Source organism: Thalassophryne amazonica, chromosome 8 (genome assembly GCF_902500255.1).
Source record: "Thalassophryne amazonica chromosome 8, fThaAma1.1, whole genome shotgun sequence".
In the NCBI taxonomy this organism is placed as follows: domain Eukaryota; kingdom Metazoa; phylum Chordata; class Actinopteri; order Batrachoidiformes; family Batrachoididae; genus Thalassophryne; species Thalassophryne amazonica.
Window position 1 is genome coordinate 58,383,318 of NC_047110.1, and position 18,187 is coordinate 58,401,504.

The window sequence follows — 18,187 nt, forward strand, 5'->3', positions numbered from 1 at the left end:
GACCTATAACTGTGAATACAGTAAAAGTTAAAATTTTGAAAATGGACAGCACAGTAGCTTAGTGTTTAGTATTGTTGCCTTCCACTGACAAGGTCATTGGTTTGCTTCCAACTGGTCCTTTTTGTGTGGAAGTTGCATGTTTTCCCTCTGTTGTTGTTGGTTACATGAACTGGAAGCTTTAAATTGACTGTAGGTGAGAGTGTGAATGAGTTTATCTGTCTATATGTCTCGGCTCTGCATTGGACCAGCAACCTGTCCAGTATGTACCCCGCCTCTTGCCAGTGACCACTGTGATAGGCTCCAGCTCCCCATTGACCCTTGACTGGAGTAAGTGGGTATAGAAAATGAATGAATGAATGAAGTGCAATGATCAGAGATACTTCCTCAAATGATGTCTTGCAACAAATGTTGAGTTCAAGTTAAGGAGCAGTTTGTGAGCAGACAGACACAGACACACATGCAGTAGTACCATCAGAACAAGAAGCAGTAAGTCCTGTATATGTAGGCGCTCAGGCCCACTGGTGCTGGTGTTTATCCTCTGATGAAGTGTGAAGGTAATAGAGTCAGTGACTACCCCTGGATGGGATACCAGTCCATCGTAGGTTACTTCTCCGGCTAAGCACAGTACCCTTTTACAGCTGTGTGGACTGGACCAATGCAGATGAAGTTTCTTGTCCAGGCACATTGACAGGTAGCGTCCTTATCCTATTGAGTTGAAGGTAAATATTGACTAAATCGTTGACATTCAGACTTGTTGATGGGAGCGGACTTGGTGTTTGTCAGTCTTGGCCTCGTCTTCTGTCGCCATGAACCTGTACTCCTCTATTCAGTCTTGAGCTTGTTTTGTACTCATTTGCAGCAGGTGGACTTCAGTGCACCTCTGCCTTGTATTCTGTGGTTACTTTCCCCATCGTTTAATTTTTCTCTCTCTCTCTTTTGCTGTCATTCCGTTGTTGGACATCAAACTTGTATTTCATCATTCCCAGCTACAAGCCGTTTTTCTGGCCTCTGCTTTGCCTCCATCTATCTCCCCGTTATCAGGTCTGTCACTTTAAATTTACTGCCTTTTTGGTTAGGGTGCACATCTGGATCCTATTTAAGGGGAACCATCCTGCTTTTCTCCTCTTGAGCTGGCATGTATTGAGACATCAACCAGCTGCTTCTATCAAGTGAACAAAGCCAGTCAGTGCAGATATGATAAATTTATGTGTTTTGTTCAAGGCGATTTGCTATATTATGCAATAAATTTGGATATCAGGGTTTCTTGATGAAGCTTCAAGATCAGGTGATTAATTTGTTGATGTTTATGCCAGAATACCACCTAAATGGTACTCGAGGAAAATCAGATCACAGATTATTTGTGTTTGTTATAACATTGTGCTAAACACTGGGAATATGTGAACACGATAATGAGAGGAACGACATTAATACTGAAAAGCAATGCTTTCAAGGAAGGGAGACATTCTAGAGGAGGGCAAATGGATGGAATGGGAGAATCTTTACTCGTACAAACAGAAAATTCCTCACATTCCCAACTGAGTAGCTGCTTAATCTGTCTGTGTGTGAGAATGTGTGTGAGAGAGTAAAAGAGACAAACTGGGGTCACCTGCACTTTATGCCAGTCCCTGATCCTCAACCTTCTACCCCCACCCCCCGCGCTCTATTTCCATGCCTTGTGAAGGGGATGAAAAAAGCCATTTGGAGCCTCATGTCTGGAAAAGACAAAACTAGATGAGAGCAGCAAGGATCTTGTTTTTGGAAGGTGGTGACTATTGTGATGTTGAGGGATCCTCTGTTGCACGATGGCACCCAGGTCCAAACCTGATGCAATTAGGCATCTGAGACATCCATTGTTTTAGTAAAGATGACCACCTTTCACTGCTATAGGTGAGATTGTTGGCCATGTAGTGCATTTCTCTGGGCATGTTCCAATATTGTAGAGGATGCCAGTGGCTGGAGCAAAAGCATGGAATGCTTATGTTTCACATGGCTGTGGAAATTAGGTGATTACTTTCAAGAGATGGGAATGGACCAGTTGTCTGACTGGGTGGTTAACATCTAGTTGATGCTGTAGTGTGGTGGATGCAGTGATGTGTTGGACCAGCACATGCTCCCACACCTGATGTCCACATAGCAGATAAATTAATTACTTATCATTGGCTCACTCAGGGTTAACACAACAGATCCTGGATGGATCCATCTATATTGGGTAAATGATGCCAAATGCCCTTCCTGATGCCATTCAGATCTACAAGGAAGAATAACATAATGTGCATGTTGTTTTGTTTGTTTTAATGATCATGATTTTAAAAAATGGAGGAACAGAGTAAACCCATGCAGACAAGAGAAGAACAGGCAAAACCCACTAAGAATGGAACTGGGCATTGCTTGAACCCAGAACCTTCTTACTCAAGGCCACACTGTGTATCACCATTCCACAACAACTACAACTGATTCACTCTCCCCTAGATATGTGCTTGGTGGTGTTTTAAAGATTAGGTTGGATCATGTGTTTGGGATTTGAGAGGCTTTGTCTATCCAACAGTGATTCCCAGAGGTATGGTCTCTAGCCAATGTGTTTTTTGGTGTCTGACTACATACACCTTAACATGTTAATCTCACTCTTGTTTTTTTTTTTTTTTTTTACCTTCATATATTAAGAGTACTGGGAAACAGAATTTGTGAGGAGGCATGAAAAAGAAAAATGAACTCAGCCATCATGGATACTGGCATTTGTGTGTGTGTGTGTGTGTGTGTGTGTGTGTGTGTGTGTGTGTGTGTGTGTGTGTGTGTGTGTGTGTGTGTGTGTGTGTGTGTGTGTGTGTGTGTGTGTGTGTGTGTGTGTGTGTGTGTGTGTGTGTGTTGGAGATGCATCAGGGTTGGGTTGAGAACTAGAGAATGTTCTAATTCAGTGACTGATCAGGCATTGACAGAATAGCCGTCTGCCCTTATGAACACTGGACTATATACCGTGGATCTGGAAAGTATTCACTTCGTATTCATTTTGTTATGTTACAGCCTTATTCCAAAATAGAGTAAATTCATTTTTCCTCATAAAAGTCTACTCACAACACCACATAATAACAACATGAAAAAAGTTTTTGTTTGTTTTTTTGTTTGTTTTTGTAAATGTATTAAGAATAAAACAATTAAAAATAAGAACATAAGTACATAAGTATTCACACCCTTTGCTCAATACTTTGTTGATGCACCTTTGGCTGCAAATACAGCCTCAAGCCTTCTTGAATATGATGCCACAAAGTTGGTGCACCTATCCTTGGGTAGTTTTGCCCATTCCTCTTTGCAGAACCTCTCAAGCTCCATCAGGTTGGATGGGAGCGTTGGTGCACAGACATTTTAAGATCTCTCCAGAGGTGTGGGTAGAACATTGTGGAGAAATGTTATTGTGACAGGTGCAAAGACCTCTGTGGATTTGAATGTGAAACATGACCATGAGTGAAACAACGCAAGTGTCATTTCAAGGAATTAAAAAAACAATAATAATAATTCACATTTGTTGTATTATTTGGGGCAGCACATTGATTTGGCACATTTCCCTCCCCCCCAAAAAATCTTGAAAATTATATAATTGTACATTTTCCAATCTAAGTGCTGTAGTACAACCAGAGGGATCTCACTGATGTCTGATGTGAGTTTGGTGGAACTACAAACCATAAATATGACATTATTGAGTTTTCATCAAAGCATTCCCTTCCGCAGTGGTAATTTTTGATGGTGTTGACAGTAATATGTGTGTTTGTGTGTGTGTCTGTGTTTTCCCCTATTCAAGAGGCATTTTTTTGACAGGTGATACGGAAATGGACAAAATAAATGTGAAGACTATTGTTAATACAAATCAACACTTTTACAGCCAGTTTTCTTGAGGTAACTCTGCATGGACACATGAATATTTGTAAGTCACTGATTATGTCAGTGCATCACTTATTAAGAAACATAAACAGCATGGTACTGTATGGTAAATCTGTCTGGAGTAGACAGTTCTCAAAAAACTGAGTGACTCTACAAGAAGGAGACAAATGAGGGAAGCCACCAAGACACCCAGACAGCTCTAAAGGAATTAAAAGCTTCAGTGGCTTTGAATCTCAGTTTGGACCTTCATTACATATATCACAGAATTGTGAATAAAAAAGGGGGTGGGGGAAGTGAATTCTGGCTTAAATGTTGCTTACAGTGGTTGGCCTGTTGCATCAACATGAGATTGCTTCTGACCATGTACTTTGTGTATGGAGTTTTTCATGTTCTCCTCATGTTCGTGTGGGTTCCACCTGGGTGCTCCGGTTTCCTCCCACTTCCAAAGACATACAGGTTCGGTGGATTGATGACTCTAAATTAACTGTAGGTGTGAGTGAGCGTGTGACTGTGTGGGCGTCTGTCTATATGTGTCGGCCCTGTGAGAGACTCCAGTACCCCGCCTCTCACCCAATGACCCTTGCCCCCCCGTGCCCCTTAACTGGAAGAAGTAGCTTCAGACATTAGATAGATGAATGTTGTTTGTGGTGGTGGCACATTATTTAATTGTCAGAGGTAGATCAAAATTTTGTGCAACATGAGCAAAAGTTTGTTGGGCCTCGGCAGAGGGATGCATTTTCTGAGTGTCCTTTACTATTTGCCCTTTACTAAGAACATAAATTTTGTTTTGTAAGTTGGTTCATAATTTAGTATTTTTGTGCATTAACATATTTTTTTGTATCTTATTTTTGAAACTCAGAAAACTTTGGTATAAAACAGTAACAGCCAACTGCAAGGAATTCATTATTTAATTACTAACACATATTTGGACCCTGTCACACCTCTAATCTTAATCTTTAAACTCCCAGGAAGCCTGTCAGTGTTCTTCTGTTTACATTTTCATCATTCCATGCTCATTCAAATCTTTCTCCTAAATGTGTTTGTGTGGCGCGACATGGGTGCGGCAAAATGCGAACACCGGTGTAAAACAAACTGCTCCAGACCCTGAGAACTTGAGGTTTTGCTGAAGGTGGTGTGCGGATTTGCTGAAAGATTCCTGTTGCTAATTCCCAGATGCTGTCCGTCTCTCCTCTGTGTTTCCTCCCACTATCGCAGGTCATGATATTACCAGTTCTCTGGAGCCAGCAAACATCGACACCAGTATTCTGGAAGAGTACATCAGCAAGGAGGACGATAGCACTGACATGTCAGTAGGGACCTCAGTCCAACCTGGCAACCGAATTCCGTCACAACAACACACGCCAACTCAACCAGATCATGTTGTTACAAAAGATTTTGTTATTTCTGATAAGGCTAATCCCCCCATCCTCTATTTTCTTTCTTTCTCTCTCCCAGCTGTTTCTCAGAGGTCCACAGCACCCCAGGATTAAATTACTCATCTCCCCAGGCAGGAGTCTCCTCCTCTGGGGGGTTGGTGTGCAGCGTGAGCCCCCCTATTCCACTGCGGCAAGGAGCCCCTCCATCTGGGCCCCCTAACTGTCAGAACACCTACCCCCCAGGTCCACCTCCGAGCCTCCGACACAACTACCCCTGCCTGGGACCGCCGCAGCAGCAGGCTCACGTCAAACCTGAGCACAGAGGCCACTACGCTCCGGGGTGAGCGCTCCAAGATACCAGCATGACGGATAAGGTTCCAAGAAGCAGAATATGTCTGAGCTGACGCAAAGGAAAGATGCTGCTCACATTTTTAGACATGAAATCATGCAAAAATCTCACTAGATGACACAACAGTGGGGGGGGGGGGGGGGGGTTTATTTCAGACACAAACCTTTCTACAGTTCCATTATGCAATTAATACGTGATTTGAGTAAATAAAGTTTTAAGAGAGTCAAAGTACATCGTGTTACAAAAAAAAAAAATCTGATGCACATGATCCTGTGTAAAGAATGTCTACACTAATACTGATTCTGAAATAAAAATGTGTGCGGGACAACTTTCCAGCTTTACCACGGTACTGTTTGATTTAACACTGGTGCAATTAGAATGCTGAATTTTTGCATATTATATCTCCTGTGTTGTGTTTCTTTAGGACACTACCTGAGTCACCTCCAGACTCCAGCTCTGAGCCGTACTCACCTCAGCACTTGAATGGTAAGGAACAGATCTTTAACCTCTGAACGCGAAAAGAAAAAGTGTGAGACAATGATAGTACGAGTAGTACGAGTTCTATGTAGTATGAGTCACAGAACACATGATGATGATGATGATGATGATGATGATGAAGCTGATACTGTATCACTTATCAAAACCATGATAGAAAGTGCTTCTCTGAAAAATGGTGAGACCAACTAGAAAGCTACTCACCGGAGTAGATAGCTCTGCCGAGGCTGAACAATCGCACATCTACGAGGTCTGTTAGAAAAGTATCCGACCTTATTATTTTTTTCAAAAACCATATGGATTTGAATCACGTGTGATTGCGTCAGCCAAGCTTGAACCCTCATGCGCATGCGTACGTTTTTTCATGCCTGTCGGTTGCTTCATTCGCCTGTGAGCAGGCTTTGAGTGAGGTCTGGTCTACCCCTCTCATCTATTTTTTATTGCGAATAAATGTCTGAATGATTTGGATCTTTGCTGCATCAATTTTTTTCCAGAAACTGTAAGAGACCTCCAGGTGGACACCGTTTGAAAAATTAATATGGCTTTCAGGGATGATTTTGTGGGGATTAAACAGATTACGGGGTGTTACTGCCCCTTTAAGGACGGCCCACAACTGCTGAGAGAGCAGCGCGCTCCCAGCGCCGATGGACAGGCTGACACCCCGCACAAACAACCAGATCATTTCCAACGTGAAAGCTTTGTTGATCCGGGACCTCGTCTGACTTTCACAAAAAGACAGAAGATGTGGACATCAGCACTTTTTCCGGCACATTCCACCGTTACAGGAGTTTTTTTTCATGGAAAAAGAAGCGGAGGGACGCACCACGGAGCCGTTCATTACGCGGGACAAAACCACCTCGGTGTTGGTCTCACAGGACGGCTTAAAGGTGGATTTCAGACGGATTCTGGTTGCTTTCCAGTCGTGTGAATATCCAATTGTGATTGTGCATGAGCTGGACATGCCAGAACATGTCCTGTGAGGCTTCATCACGGCGTTTCTTTTCGCCATGCAGCTCCGCCGCGACGTGCGGAATTCCTCCGCCTTTGTTCCTCTTTCCATGACAAAAACTCCTGTAACAGTGAAATGTGCCGTTCATTTCTAAACTGGACGCTGTCTTGATCCGGTATGTCCTCTGACTAGCACAGGAATTGTGAAAAGACGTGGACATCAGCACTTTTTCCGGCACATTAAGACAGACGTGTGGAGGAGTTCGGCGCATCGTGGTGCAGCTGCTCAGCGCAAAGAAACGCCGTGATGAAGCCTCACGGGACATGTTGGGGCTTGTCCAGCTCAAGCTCAATTTCTTGGATATTCACACGACAGAAAAGCAACCGGAATCCGTCTGAAAGCCGTCCTGAGAGACCAACACCGAGGTGGTTTTGTGCCGCGTCAAGAGCGGCACGGTGGCGCGTCCCTCGGCTTCTTTTTCCATGAAAAGAAAAACTCCTGCAACGGTGGAATGTGCCGGAAAAAGTGCTGATGTCCACATCTTCTGCGTTTTTGTGAAAGTCAGACGAGGTCCCGGATCAAGAAAGCTTTCACGTTGGAAATGATCTGGTTGTTTGTGCAGGGTGTCAGCCTGTCCATCGGCGCTGGGAGCGCGCTGCGCTCTCAGCAGTTGTTGGCAGTCCTTAAAGGGGCAGTAACACCCCGTAATCTGTTTAATCCCCATAAAATTGTCCCTGAAAGCCATATTAATTTTTGGAACGGTGTCCACCTGGAGGTCTCTTACAGTTTCTGGAAAAAAATTGATGCAGCAAAGATCCAAATCGTTCAGACATTTATTCGCAATAAAAAATAGACGAGAGGGGTAGACCACACCTCACTCAAAGCCTGCTCACAGGCGAATGAAGCAACCGACAGGCATGAAAAAACTCACGCGTGCGCACGAGGGTTCAAGCTTGTCTGATGCAATCACACGATTTAAATCCATATGGTTTTTGAAAAAAATAATAAGGTCGGATACTTTTCTAACAGACCTCGTATATCTGTGTAGTTCTTATGAAAGAAAAAGAAAAAAACTCTTTTAATACAGTATCATATTGCTCTGAATAAATGATGATACTGATTATAAGATGACATGTTTTGGAAGACATGTTTTTGGAAAAATACTTTCTGAAATCCAAATCTTGTTTTTAATAAAGAAAATTAATTTATTCAAAAATAATGTCAATCAAAGCACATTTTATAGGCAGCCATTTGTTTATTTCTCGTTTTCAACCATGTAGTGACACACTGCTGCTTTTAGGTCCACTGTAAGTTTTTCTGACATAGCATTTTTAAGACAGTCTTTTTGAGTACACATCTTCTAATATTACATTCTGCAGGGTTGGTGACCAAGCACTTAGTGCATTTGTTTCCAATGCAGAAGGTTCCCTGTTCAAACAATACCCCTCCCATTCTCCATGTCTTGTGGAGTTGCATCAGGAAGGGTATCTGGTGTAAAACTTCCAATTTAACATGGAAAATCCACCTCAGATTTGCTGTAGCAACCCCAAGTGAAAACAAGGGAGAACCTGACGGCACTTCTAATATTACATTCTGGTAGATGGTATTTCTTGGCTGCTTGACAGTTGTTTGATGATGATGATGATGATGATGATGATAATGCATCTTAAAATTTACATTATAATTTCTCCTCAGTTGCTGGTTAACTTACCCAACATTTGGTCTATCCCATTTTCAGGAAAATCACTGTGTATATGTCATGCTGCACTGTAAGCTAATTAGAAGCTCATTAGCATTTATAAATAATTTCATTAGTATTAAAATGCATTTGAATTTGAATAATTGTAATGAGCTACAATGTGCGTCTTCTCATGACTTATATTAATGTCAAGAAAAAATATTTAACATCAAAGAAGCCAAAGTAGGTGTACGAGTGGTAATGTGGTCTGTGTTCAGGGTTCTTGTAAGAGTTCTGGCTGCTGATTGACATGTAAGAGTACAATCGTAACACAACGTGGATTACATTTTTACCATGTGTCAGCTAAGCAGTAAGCAGGGTATTGTTGCCACTGGCAAATGTGTGTCTGTGGACAAGATAAATCAAATATAGCTGGACAGAATTCCTTCAAACCTGGGAGGAATATTATTTGGATAGATATCTAGAGGTGATCAGATTTTGGAGTAGTTGGTCTGGTCAAAGGTCAAGGAAAACATGGCCTGAAAAATACCTTTTAATTTTTTATACATCTCAACAACCAAGAAGCTTGACTGGATTATCTAAAACATATATTGATAAGCAAAATATTTGCAATTTATTTATTTACTTCATTATGAAGTCACACAGATGTCTTATGATGATGTCATACATGGTCAAAAACAACATTACAGACATATGTATATTTACTGTTCATTTATATTGTGGTGTGTTGAGCACACAGGGTGTACATCAGCCCTCTGATTGCTTTCATCAAAGGAAGAGATTATAGACGCTCCATTTCTTGGTATACTGAGATGACTAAAGGAGGAGGAATGTCTCTGACTGACCGTAAACCAAAATAAGTTGGCAGTACTAAAAAATTGATAGGACAGATTACCTCAATTCTTTTGTTTATAAACTCAAATATAACAAGTTATTTGAACTTAAATATTTGACGTAAGTGTTATGAGTATCTTTGGGTATAATTCATGTACAACTAATGTACATATTTAAAACATGTAAATCCAACATACGTTTTTCCTGTTGTAGTTTGATTCCAGCATATATATCATCATCAAAGAAAGAAAGAAAGAAAGAAAAGAACATCTTATGAACTCCTAGATTAAGAGTCAGTTTTAAATCAGACATTTTGACCTTTAGCTTTCATCTTTATTTAACCAGGTTAGTCCAACTGAGATCTATATCTCTTTTACAAAGGAAACATGGACAACTATAAAGTTTCCAGTCCACCTAACCTGCATGTCTTTGGTTGTGGGAGGAAACCGGAGCACCCGGAGGAAACCCACGCAAACATGGGGAGAACATGCAAACTCCACACAGAAAGGCCACAGGTGGGAACTGAACCCATGACCTTCTTGCTGTGAGGCAACAGTTAACCACTAATCCACTATGCTGCCAAAGGGGAAAACAAGATATTTGATCCATATGTCAGCACAGCAGTGGTTCAGTTGATGGAGCATGTTGTTGGCAAACCAGAAGTTGGTGGCTCAAAAGTTGACTGTCACAGTGCAACATATGTTAGAATGATACATTATTCTGCTCATTTGTCAAATTAATCAAGTTCATTTTACCATTTTTACATCTGAGTTAACTAAAGTTGTAATTACTTATTTTTGAGTATATAAAATATACAAAAAAGCAAATATAAAAAAAGCAATCACTCACTTCAGGATTTTTGTAGGTGGTGGTTCTGCCAGCTTATTTGGAATTACAGTGCAAGTCACCACAACTCATCGCTGTTGTTCCAACACAAAGAAAATCAATAACTTTTACTCATGACTTTGATATGTGAAAACATCATAAAGAAGTAGAAACTCAAGTTCCATATATGAAGATACTGCAGCATGTAACAGTCAATCATATATCTCAATTCTTTGCATGTTTCAATATTTCAACATAAGATGAAGAGCGAGTGAACTCAAAGTCATTTCGTACTTGTTGCAATCAAACACCTGTGTTGATTTCGCCCATTAGTGTTTAGAAAAAAAGGTGTGGAGTAGTGTTATCTGATGGGCATCTGTCCAGTTTGAAACAATGGAAAATACCTGTAGCCAAGGTTGGAGGGAAAGTAGAACATAATGCAGTGAAGAAATGTAAAACGGACGGGTCAGCGCTGAGGAGTAAAAGCTACAGGAAAATCAATATTTGAAGTTGTGTTAAGGTTGGGCTTCATTCACATTATCTATCATGTGCTTTAGATCCTCATATGATCAGGACAATGACGCCAGAAAACATGTGTCACATGACTCCGACACCGCCCCTCCCACCACACGGGCACTATCCCAGCATGCATCGGGACATGTACCTGAAGCCTGAGCCCATGATAACGCAGTATCCTATTGGACCGGCCACAAGTGGAAGTGGAGATATGCAGCCGACACAGATGCTCCATCAGCTCCTGCAGCATCCTCAGGGGCAGGAGTGAGTCATCAAGATATAAGGGAGGGGGAGGGAGCTGTACAGTTTGTATGGAAGAGGCCGAATGAGGCGCGCAACTGAGCGTTTCCTTATCTCCCCACAGCGGAATCCCTGTTCACCAGACCAAGAAGAGGAAACACTCCGACTCACCCAACAGCACTCTCAATTCCCAAATCCTCACAGGTATCATCAAACAAGAACCAGGTAGGCAGGTGTTTTTCCTCCTCTCATCATCCCCCCATCCCAACTCGCCCTCAGTCCAAACCCTCAACATTTGTACAACTCTAAGAATATCATGCTCATTGTTCGGATGTCTCACATTTTTTATTCTTGATTGGCTGTCACAGGTTTAATGCAGGATGCAGAAAACAGCTTTTTGGATCCAAACTATCAGTGCATCAAATGGCAACCTCACCTGCAGAACAAGTGGACGCCGCTGTATGACGCCAACTGCAAAGAGCTGTGGGTGAAACTTCACTTTGGCACAAACTTTGCATCTTGAGGTCTTCCTTTCTTTGGGTCTGTTAGTGAAGCTGAGGGCTCGTAGTCGGCGATCACCTTAGTATTTCTTCTGCTTTCCTGTTTCTTAATGCTGATGAATTATACCTCAAGTGTAGTTTTTCTGGCCGAACGATTCTGTTTTCTTTTTCTCTCTGTCTGAGATGCGGCTGGATCCACATGCTGAATTGAATGATTTCTGTGGTGGATGCGGGACTAACCCTACTGTAGGAACAAATCTAACAAGTGGCTTGATGAAAACCCCCCTTCCCGGTGGACAGGGTGCCTGCACGGACTCTCATCAATTGTTGTTGCGTTGTGTTCTGTATTGTAAACATTTTTGGTAGAATGGCCTCAGCAGTGGGTCACTCCTTTGAGTCTGGTCTGCTTGAGGTTTCTTCCTCAGAGGGAGTTTTTCCTTACCACTGTCGCCTGTGTGCTTGCTCTGGGGGTTGGTAAGGTTAGAGCTTATTTGTGTGAAGCGCTTTGAGGCAGCTTTGTTGTGATTTGACGGTATATAAACTAAATAAATTGAAATTGAAATTGAAAAAGGAGAACAATTGTGTGTGAATAGCTGAAATCGTTCCAAAATGGCATTCCAAGTGATAGGAGTTATAATTGGGTAAATAGATCATTTAACAAATGCTACAGGGGGAGTGGAAGTGGAATATCAGGGTTGCAAAGGTCTATGAATTCCTCTGAGGTGAGCTGTGCGGGGGAGTGAGTCAGCGCAGGGTTTCAGCTCAGAAAGACAACGTGAGGCGGGGGTAGAAGGAGAAAGTAGCATACACCTACGTGTGCTCTTGGAATGCCAAAACAGAGACATACACATGGAGAGGGAGGTTGACATGAACTCACAAGATCTATTGAGATATGTTATCAGCACCACCTGGTTCCCCATCAAAGCTCATTTTAATTGTAGGCCTGTAGATGGACGGTAGTGGGTTGTTATCTTAAAGGTGTACACACATTCGATTCCTTAGACAAAGTTTACTTAATGTTGAAATCCAGTTATTATTCAGTGTCTTTATTTATGTAGCATGTCACATCATTGCAGCTATTTTTTATTGCTGGTAAAGTATTTATTTTGGTAGGATTTCATCATAAATACAGGGAGTTAGCTTGGTAGAACTTTGCAGATGACATGAAGAAGGATGGGCATGTGATCGACGCCCCATGCAAACTGGAACAAACTCTGGTTTTTAACCTTGATGTTGTCAATCCTTCAAATCAAATCAAATCAAATCAATTTTATTTCTATAGAGCCAAATCACAACAAACAGTCACCCCAAGGCGCTTTATATTGTAAGGCAAAAGCCATACAATAATTACAGAAAAACCCCAACGGTCAAAACGACCCCCTATGAGCAAACACTTGGCAACAGTGGGAAGGAAAACTCCCTTTTAACAGGAAGAAACCTCCAGCAGAACCAGGCTCAGGGAGGGGCAGTCTTCTGCTGGGACTGGTTGGGGCTGAGGGAGAGAACCAGGAAAAAGACATGCTGTGGAAGAGAGCAGAGATCAATCACCAATGATTAAAAGCAGAGTGGTGCATACAGAGCAAAAAGAGGTGAATGAAAAGAAACACTGGGTGCATCATGGGAAAACCTCAGCAGTCTAAGTCTATAGCAGCATAACTAAGGGATGGTTCAGGGTCACCTGATCCAGCCCTAACTATAAGCTTTTTCAAAAAGGAAAGTTTTAAGCTTAATCTTAAAAGTAGAGAGGGTGTCTGTCTCCCTGATCTGAATTGGGAGCTGGTTCCACAGGAGAGGAGCCTGAAAGCTGAAGGCTCTGCCTCCCATTCTACTCTTACAAACCCTAGGAACTACAAGTAAGCCTGCAGTCTGAGAGCGAAGCGCTCTATTGGGGTGATATGGTACTACGAGGTCCCTAAGATAAGATGGGACCTGATTATTCAAAACCTTATAAGTAAGAAGAAGAATTTTAAATTCTATTCTGGAATTAACAGGGAGCCAATGAAGAGAAGCCAATATGGGTGAGATATGCTCTCTCCTTCTAGTCCCTGTCAGTACGCTAGCTGCAGCATTTTGAATTAACTGAAGGCTTTTTAGGGAACTTTTAGGACAACCTGATAATAATGAATTACAATAGTCCAGCCTAGAGGAAATAAATGCATGAATTAGTTTTTCAGCATCACTCTGAGACAAGACCTTTCTAATTTTAGAGATATTGCGCAAATGCAAAAAAGCAGTCCTACATATTTGCTTAATATGTGCATTGAAGGACATATCCTGATCAAAAATGACTCCAAGATTTCTCACAGTATTACTGGAGGTCAGGGTAATGCCATCCAGAGTAAGGCTCTGGTTAGACACCATGTTTCTAAGATTTGTGGGGCCAAGTACAATAACTTCAGTTTTATCTGAATTTAAAAGTAGGAAATTAGAGGTCATCCATGTCTTTATGTCTGAAAGACATTCCTGCAGTTTAACTAATTGGTGTGTATCATCTGCGTAACAATGAAAATTTAAGCAATGCTTTCTAATAATACTGCCTAAGGGAAGCATGTATAAAGTGAATAAAATCGGTCCTAGCACAGGACCTTGTGGAACTCCATAATTAACCTTAGTCCGTGAAGAAGACTCCCCATTTACATGAACAAATTGTAATCTATTAGATAAATATTCAAATCATGATATAAGCATCAAATTCAGCACAAATACTCCTTAGACATTACTCTTTTGAAATAACTGACTGGCCACCTGAATTTTCAATAGGCAGCCAGGTAGGGGTCAAGTGAATAATTACACATGGGTCAAAATAAAAAGATGCGCCAATCATATTGAAAACTATACCAAATTATTTACCTGATCATAAAGATTTCAAAAAGGTATAGTTTGGACTATCTGTGAATGAATGTTATGGAGTTATGAGGTAAAACAGCAAGAATGGTGACAAAGGTCAGTTTCAGTTTGTACAGGGGTCAAAAGTTAAAGTTGTTCCAATTTTGGTCAAAAGTGAGGCAAATTATTAGTTGAGTTAACAGGGTTTTAAAAAGAAATAGTTTGGACCATGTGTCATGCGTAGTTATCATGTTACAGGGTGACATGTGTCACATGTCACAGAATCCAATGAATGTTGACCTTGTTTGACCTTTTCTTTGGAGACCAAACATTCAACACAGAAGTATTCCATTTATTCATCCTATTAGCTCAACTAATAACTTGCATCACTTTTTTACCTTTTGGAATGTTTGTGATCAGACAAATAATGTGGTGTAGTTTTCAATTTGTTTGGAGCATTTTTAAATTTTGACCCCTGTGTAATTCTTCACTTGACCCCTACCTGGCCGCCAATTGAAAATTCAAGTGGCCAGTTGGTTTTTTTCAAGAGTAATGTCTAAGGTGAATTTGATGCTTGTATCACCATTTGAAGGATTGGTTCAGTTATCTGCACTACTTCTTGTGGCCACTGAAAAGACAAACACGGACAGGATCCCCACAAGTCTTCTGTCAGTGAGGGTTTTGCTCGTCTGCTTCCAACAGGAATGAGCCCCCCATCGATAATCAACTTGTAAAAAAAAATAGAGCACCTATTGCCTCACTTTCCCAAGTAAAATTAAATGTAAAATCCAAGCTTATTTGTGCAAATATATTCCATTAACACTTACATTCTTTGTAAAACAAGCATGAGTGCACATGCATTCTTCTTTCCTCATGTAACCCATTGTTCACATTCTGTTCTCTGGTCCGTAGTCCAATGCCGACCTATCGAGTTGACGCTGACAAGGGCTTCAACTTCTCCTTGGCTGATGATGCTTTTGTTTGCCAGAAGAAAAACCATTTCCAGGTCACAGTCTACATTGGCATGCTAGGTGACCCCAAGTACATCAAGACAAGTGAAGGCTTGCAGCCCATCGATTGCTTCTATCTCAAGCTCAATGGCGTAAAGGTAAACGAAGGTGGGGCACTGAACATACCACAGTGATGAACTGATGGCATGTGTGTATGTTATTTCTTTGAATGACTAGGTAGAGGCAATGAACCAGTCCATCAGTGTGGAGCAGTCACAGTCTGACCGCAGCAAGAGACCCTTCAAACCAGTGCTGTGAGTCTCAACACTGCCACCGAGACTCAAACACAATGTTCACTCTAACAGGAGGTGTGTGAATATTTATTTAGTTATTTATTTATTTGGTTCTACAGGGTAACTTTGCCCCCAGAGCAGGTCACTAAGGTCACAGTGGGACGGCTCCACTTCAGTGAGACCACAGCAAACAACATGAGGAAGAAGGGCAAGCCAAACCCCGACCAGAGGTGACAGATGTGCATGTGCAGTCAATACATTTTGGCTGCAGTGGTCACTTTTACATTTGATGCATTTTTTTTTTTTTTTTTGCCCTGCAGGTATTTTATGCTGGTTGTGGCGTTGCACGCTCAGTCCCACAGTCAGAGCTACACTGTGGCTGCTCACGTGTCTGAGAGGATCATCGTCAGGGTAACGTCAGGCCATGTCTGTCTACCTCCTACATCAATCATATTTTTGCACAACACTTATGAATGTAACGCTTTTCTCCCGAGCTGTTGCTTGCAGCTTTCTGAAGTCACTTTCCATTGAAAAAACATTGTTCTAATCTCAACATCTGTCTTCAAATGTGTCTGTTGCTCACTTATGCTCTTTATCAAACTGACAATGCAAAATAATTTAGGAGAATGTAGCAAAAATGAAAAGGCACAATGGTTCCTTTGCTACATGTGGACCTGATTCATTCACCAAATCTACTGAACTAACCTCAACCAGAGAAAAGAATTTTTAAAAAGCGTAATGTACTATATTGTGCATGTGTGCCTGCATGCCTTTCCTTCAGCGTTATGTAATATCTAAGGAGCTGCTGGTTGTATGGCCTAAATTTTGGTGTTAAATTTTTGAAAGATACACATTTCCATAGACTCTAATGGTATGCTTCATCAGAAAATGATAACTGCTGAGAACCGCTGAGAGTGGATCATAGCTTTGAGAGATTGCCAGTTCTATTTGATCCAATTGGACACTTTTTAATGTCAGTGCAGTGCCCCCCCCCCCCCCCCCCCCCACCCACACACACACACACACACACACACACACACACACACATTTCAGCAACGGGAAAGTTGATATCGATGGAGTTAAATTTGTCTCATTAATACCTGCAAATGCATTAATCTACAAATAGTCCTTGATTTGCACGTGTTTTGCTATCCACAAACACAAATTTCCAATTTGTAATAACTTGCATGTTGGTTTTTACAAATAAATGTGTATTTGTAAATATATATTTTTTCATTTGTAAAAAATAGGCATTTTCAAAACTGAAAATTCTGTTTGTGAAGTCTGATTCAGCATTTGTGGATCACCGATCACACGCATTCATCACTTTGCTCAGTTACACAATATTGAGACATTCTGAGCACAAGCCTGCAGTTGAAATTAACAAATATATAGGTCTCTATTCACATTTCCATCCAATAGATGGCAATGTTGTTCTATGCATTTTGACTGGGGGAAGTGATCAGACGGAAACTCAGAAAATATAATTTCCCATAATGCCTTTTCACACGTGTGTCAGTTAACACGCAAGCCTTCAGAATAAGCGCGTTCCTTTAAAAGATATGTGCAATATTTTCACTTTATAAAAATGACAGAGTTGCCGTTAATGTCAATAAACTGTCCGGAATTAGTTTTGTTTGAGCCAACAAAACCATGAGTGAAACTGTTTGTTTGTTTGTTTGTTTTTTCTGGAATTTCACTCATAGTTTATGGATAGTTTATGGACTATCCATTTGCAGGTATTAATGAGACCAATTTAACTCCATAGATATCCATCACAGAAATGCTTGCAACAGAATGTAAAGCACAAGGAAAATGACTTTGTATGTTGGGAATTAACACCAAAATCACAACTATACAACCAGTCCCAAAATCTACTTGGGGAAAGCTTGTTATGTAGCAGGACATGCACCACAACACTGGTTTTACTGAATGAATTGCTAAACTGTTATTCACTGATTTTCAAATAAAAACCTAAAAGCTATAAGGTATAATATAATTTAGTCAAAGGTACAATTATACAGAATATTTGACTAATTAAACGTTTTAAAAATATCTGAACAACAGTTTGTCTGTACATCTTTTCCCTTATGCTTGTGTATCAGGCATCCAACCCAGGCCAGTTTGAAAGTGACAATGAGGTTCTATGGCAACGTGGCCAACTGCCAGACTCAGTCTACCATCACGGGAGAGTCGGCATTAATACAGACCGGCCGGATGAGGCGCTCGTTGTCCACGGCAATGTGAAAGTCATGGGATCCCTGGTACACCCGTCAGACATCAGGGCCAAAGAGAACGTGCAGGAGGTCAGGATGATACTCAGCGTGTACATGTGCACATGGATGTATGTTTCCAGTGCCTGTCAGTTTGTGCCTCATGTATTTGTTATGCAGTCTGTGCAGTACACCCCTGAGGTTTTTATTTCTCCATTGTACTTAATCCAAACATCAGCTCTTCATTGTGTA

At 41.2% G+C, this 18,187-nt stretch overlaps 1 protein-coding gene across 6 annotated transcripts in view; it reads left to right on the plus strand.

The window, feature by feature from the left end:
- Positions 1-18,187, plus strand: part of myrf (myelin regulatory factor) — a 67,268-nt gene that overhangs the window by 32,093 nt on the left and 16,988 nt on the right. For 2 of the 6 annotated variants that reach the window (XR_004562208.1, XR_004562212.1), the window contains exons 2-12: positions 5,086-5,176; positions 5,326-5,586; positions 6,020-6,081; positions 10,955-11,177; positions 11,278-11,378; positions 11,522-11,636; positions 15,392-15,587; positions 15,667-15,743; positions 15,833-15,952; positions 16,043-16,148; positions 17,828-18,028. Coding sequence is in view for 1 of the 6 variants with exons in the window: in XM_034176374.1 (XP_034032265.1) it covers positions 5,086-5,176; positions 5,326-5,586; positions 6,020-6,081; positions 10,955-11,177; positions 11,278-11,378; positions 11,522-11,636; positions 15,392-15,587; positions 15,667-15,743; positions 15,842-15,952; positions 16,043-16,148; positions 17,828-18,028 (1,544 nt within the window). In the remaining 5 variants the exon portion in view is untranslated. The remainder of the gene's footprint in view (positions 1-5,085; positions 5,177-5,325; positions 5,587-6,019; positions 6,082-10,954; positions 11,178-11,277; positions 11,379-11,521; positions 11,637-15,391; positions 15,588-15,666; positions 15,744-15,832; positions 15,953-16,042; positions 16,149-17,827; positions 18,029-18,187) is intronic. The other 4 variants (XR_004562209.1, XM_034176374.1, XR_004562210.1 and 1 more) reach the window with 3 other exon arrangements.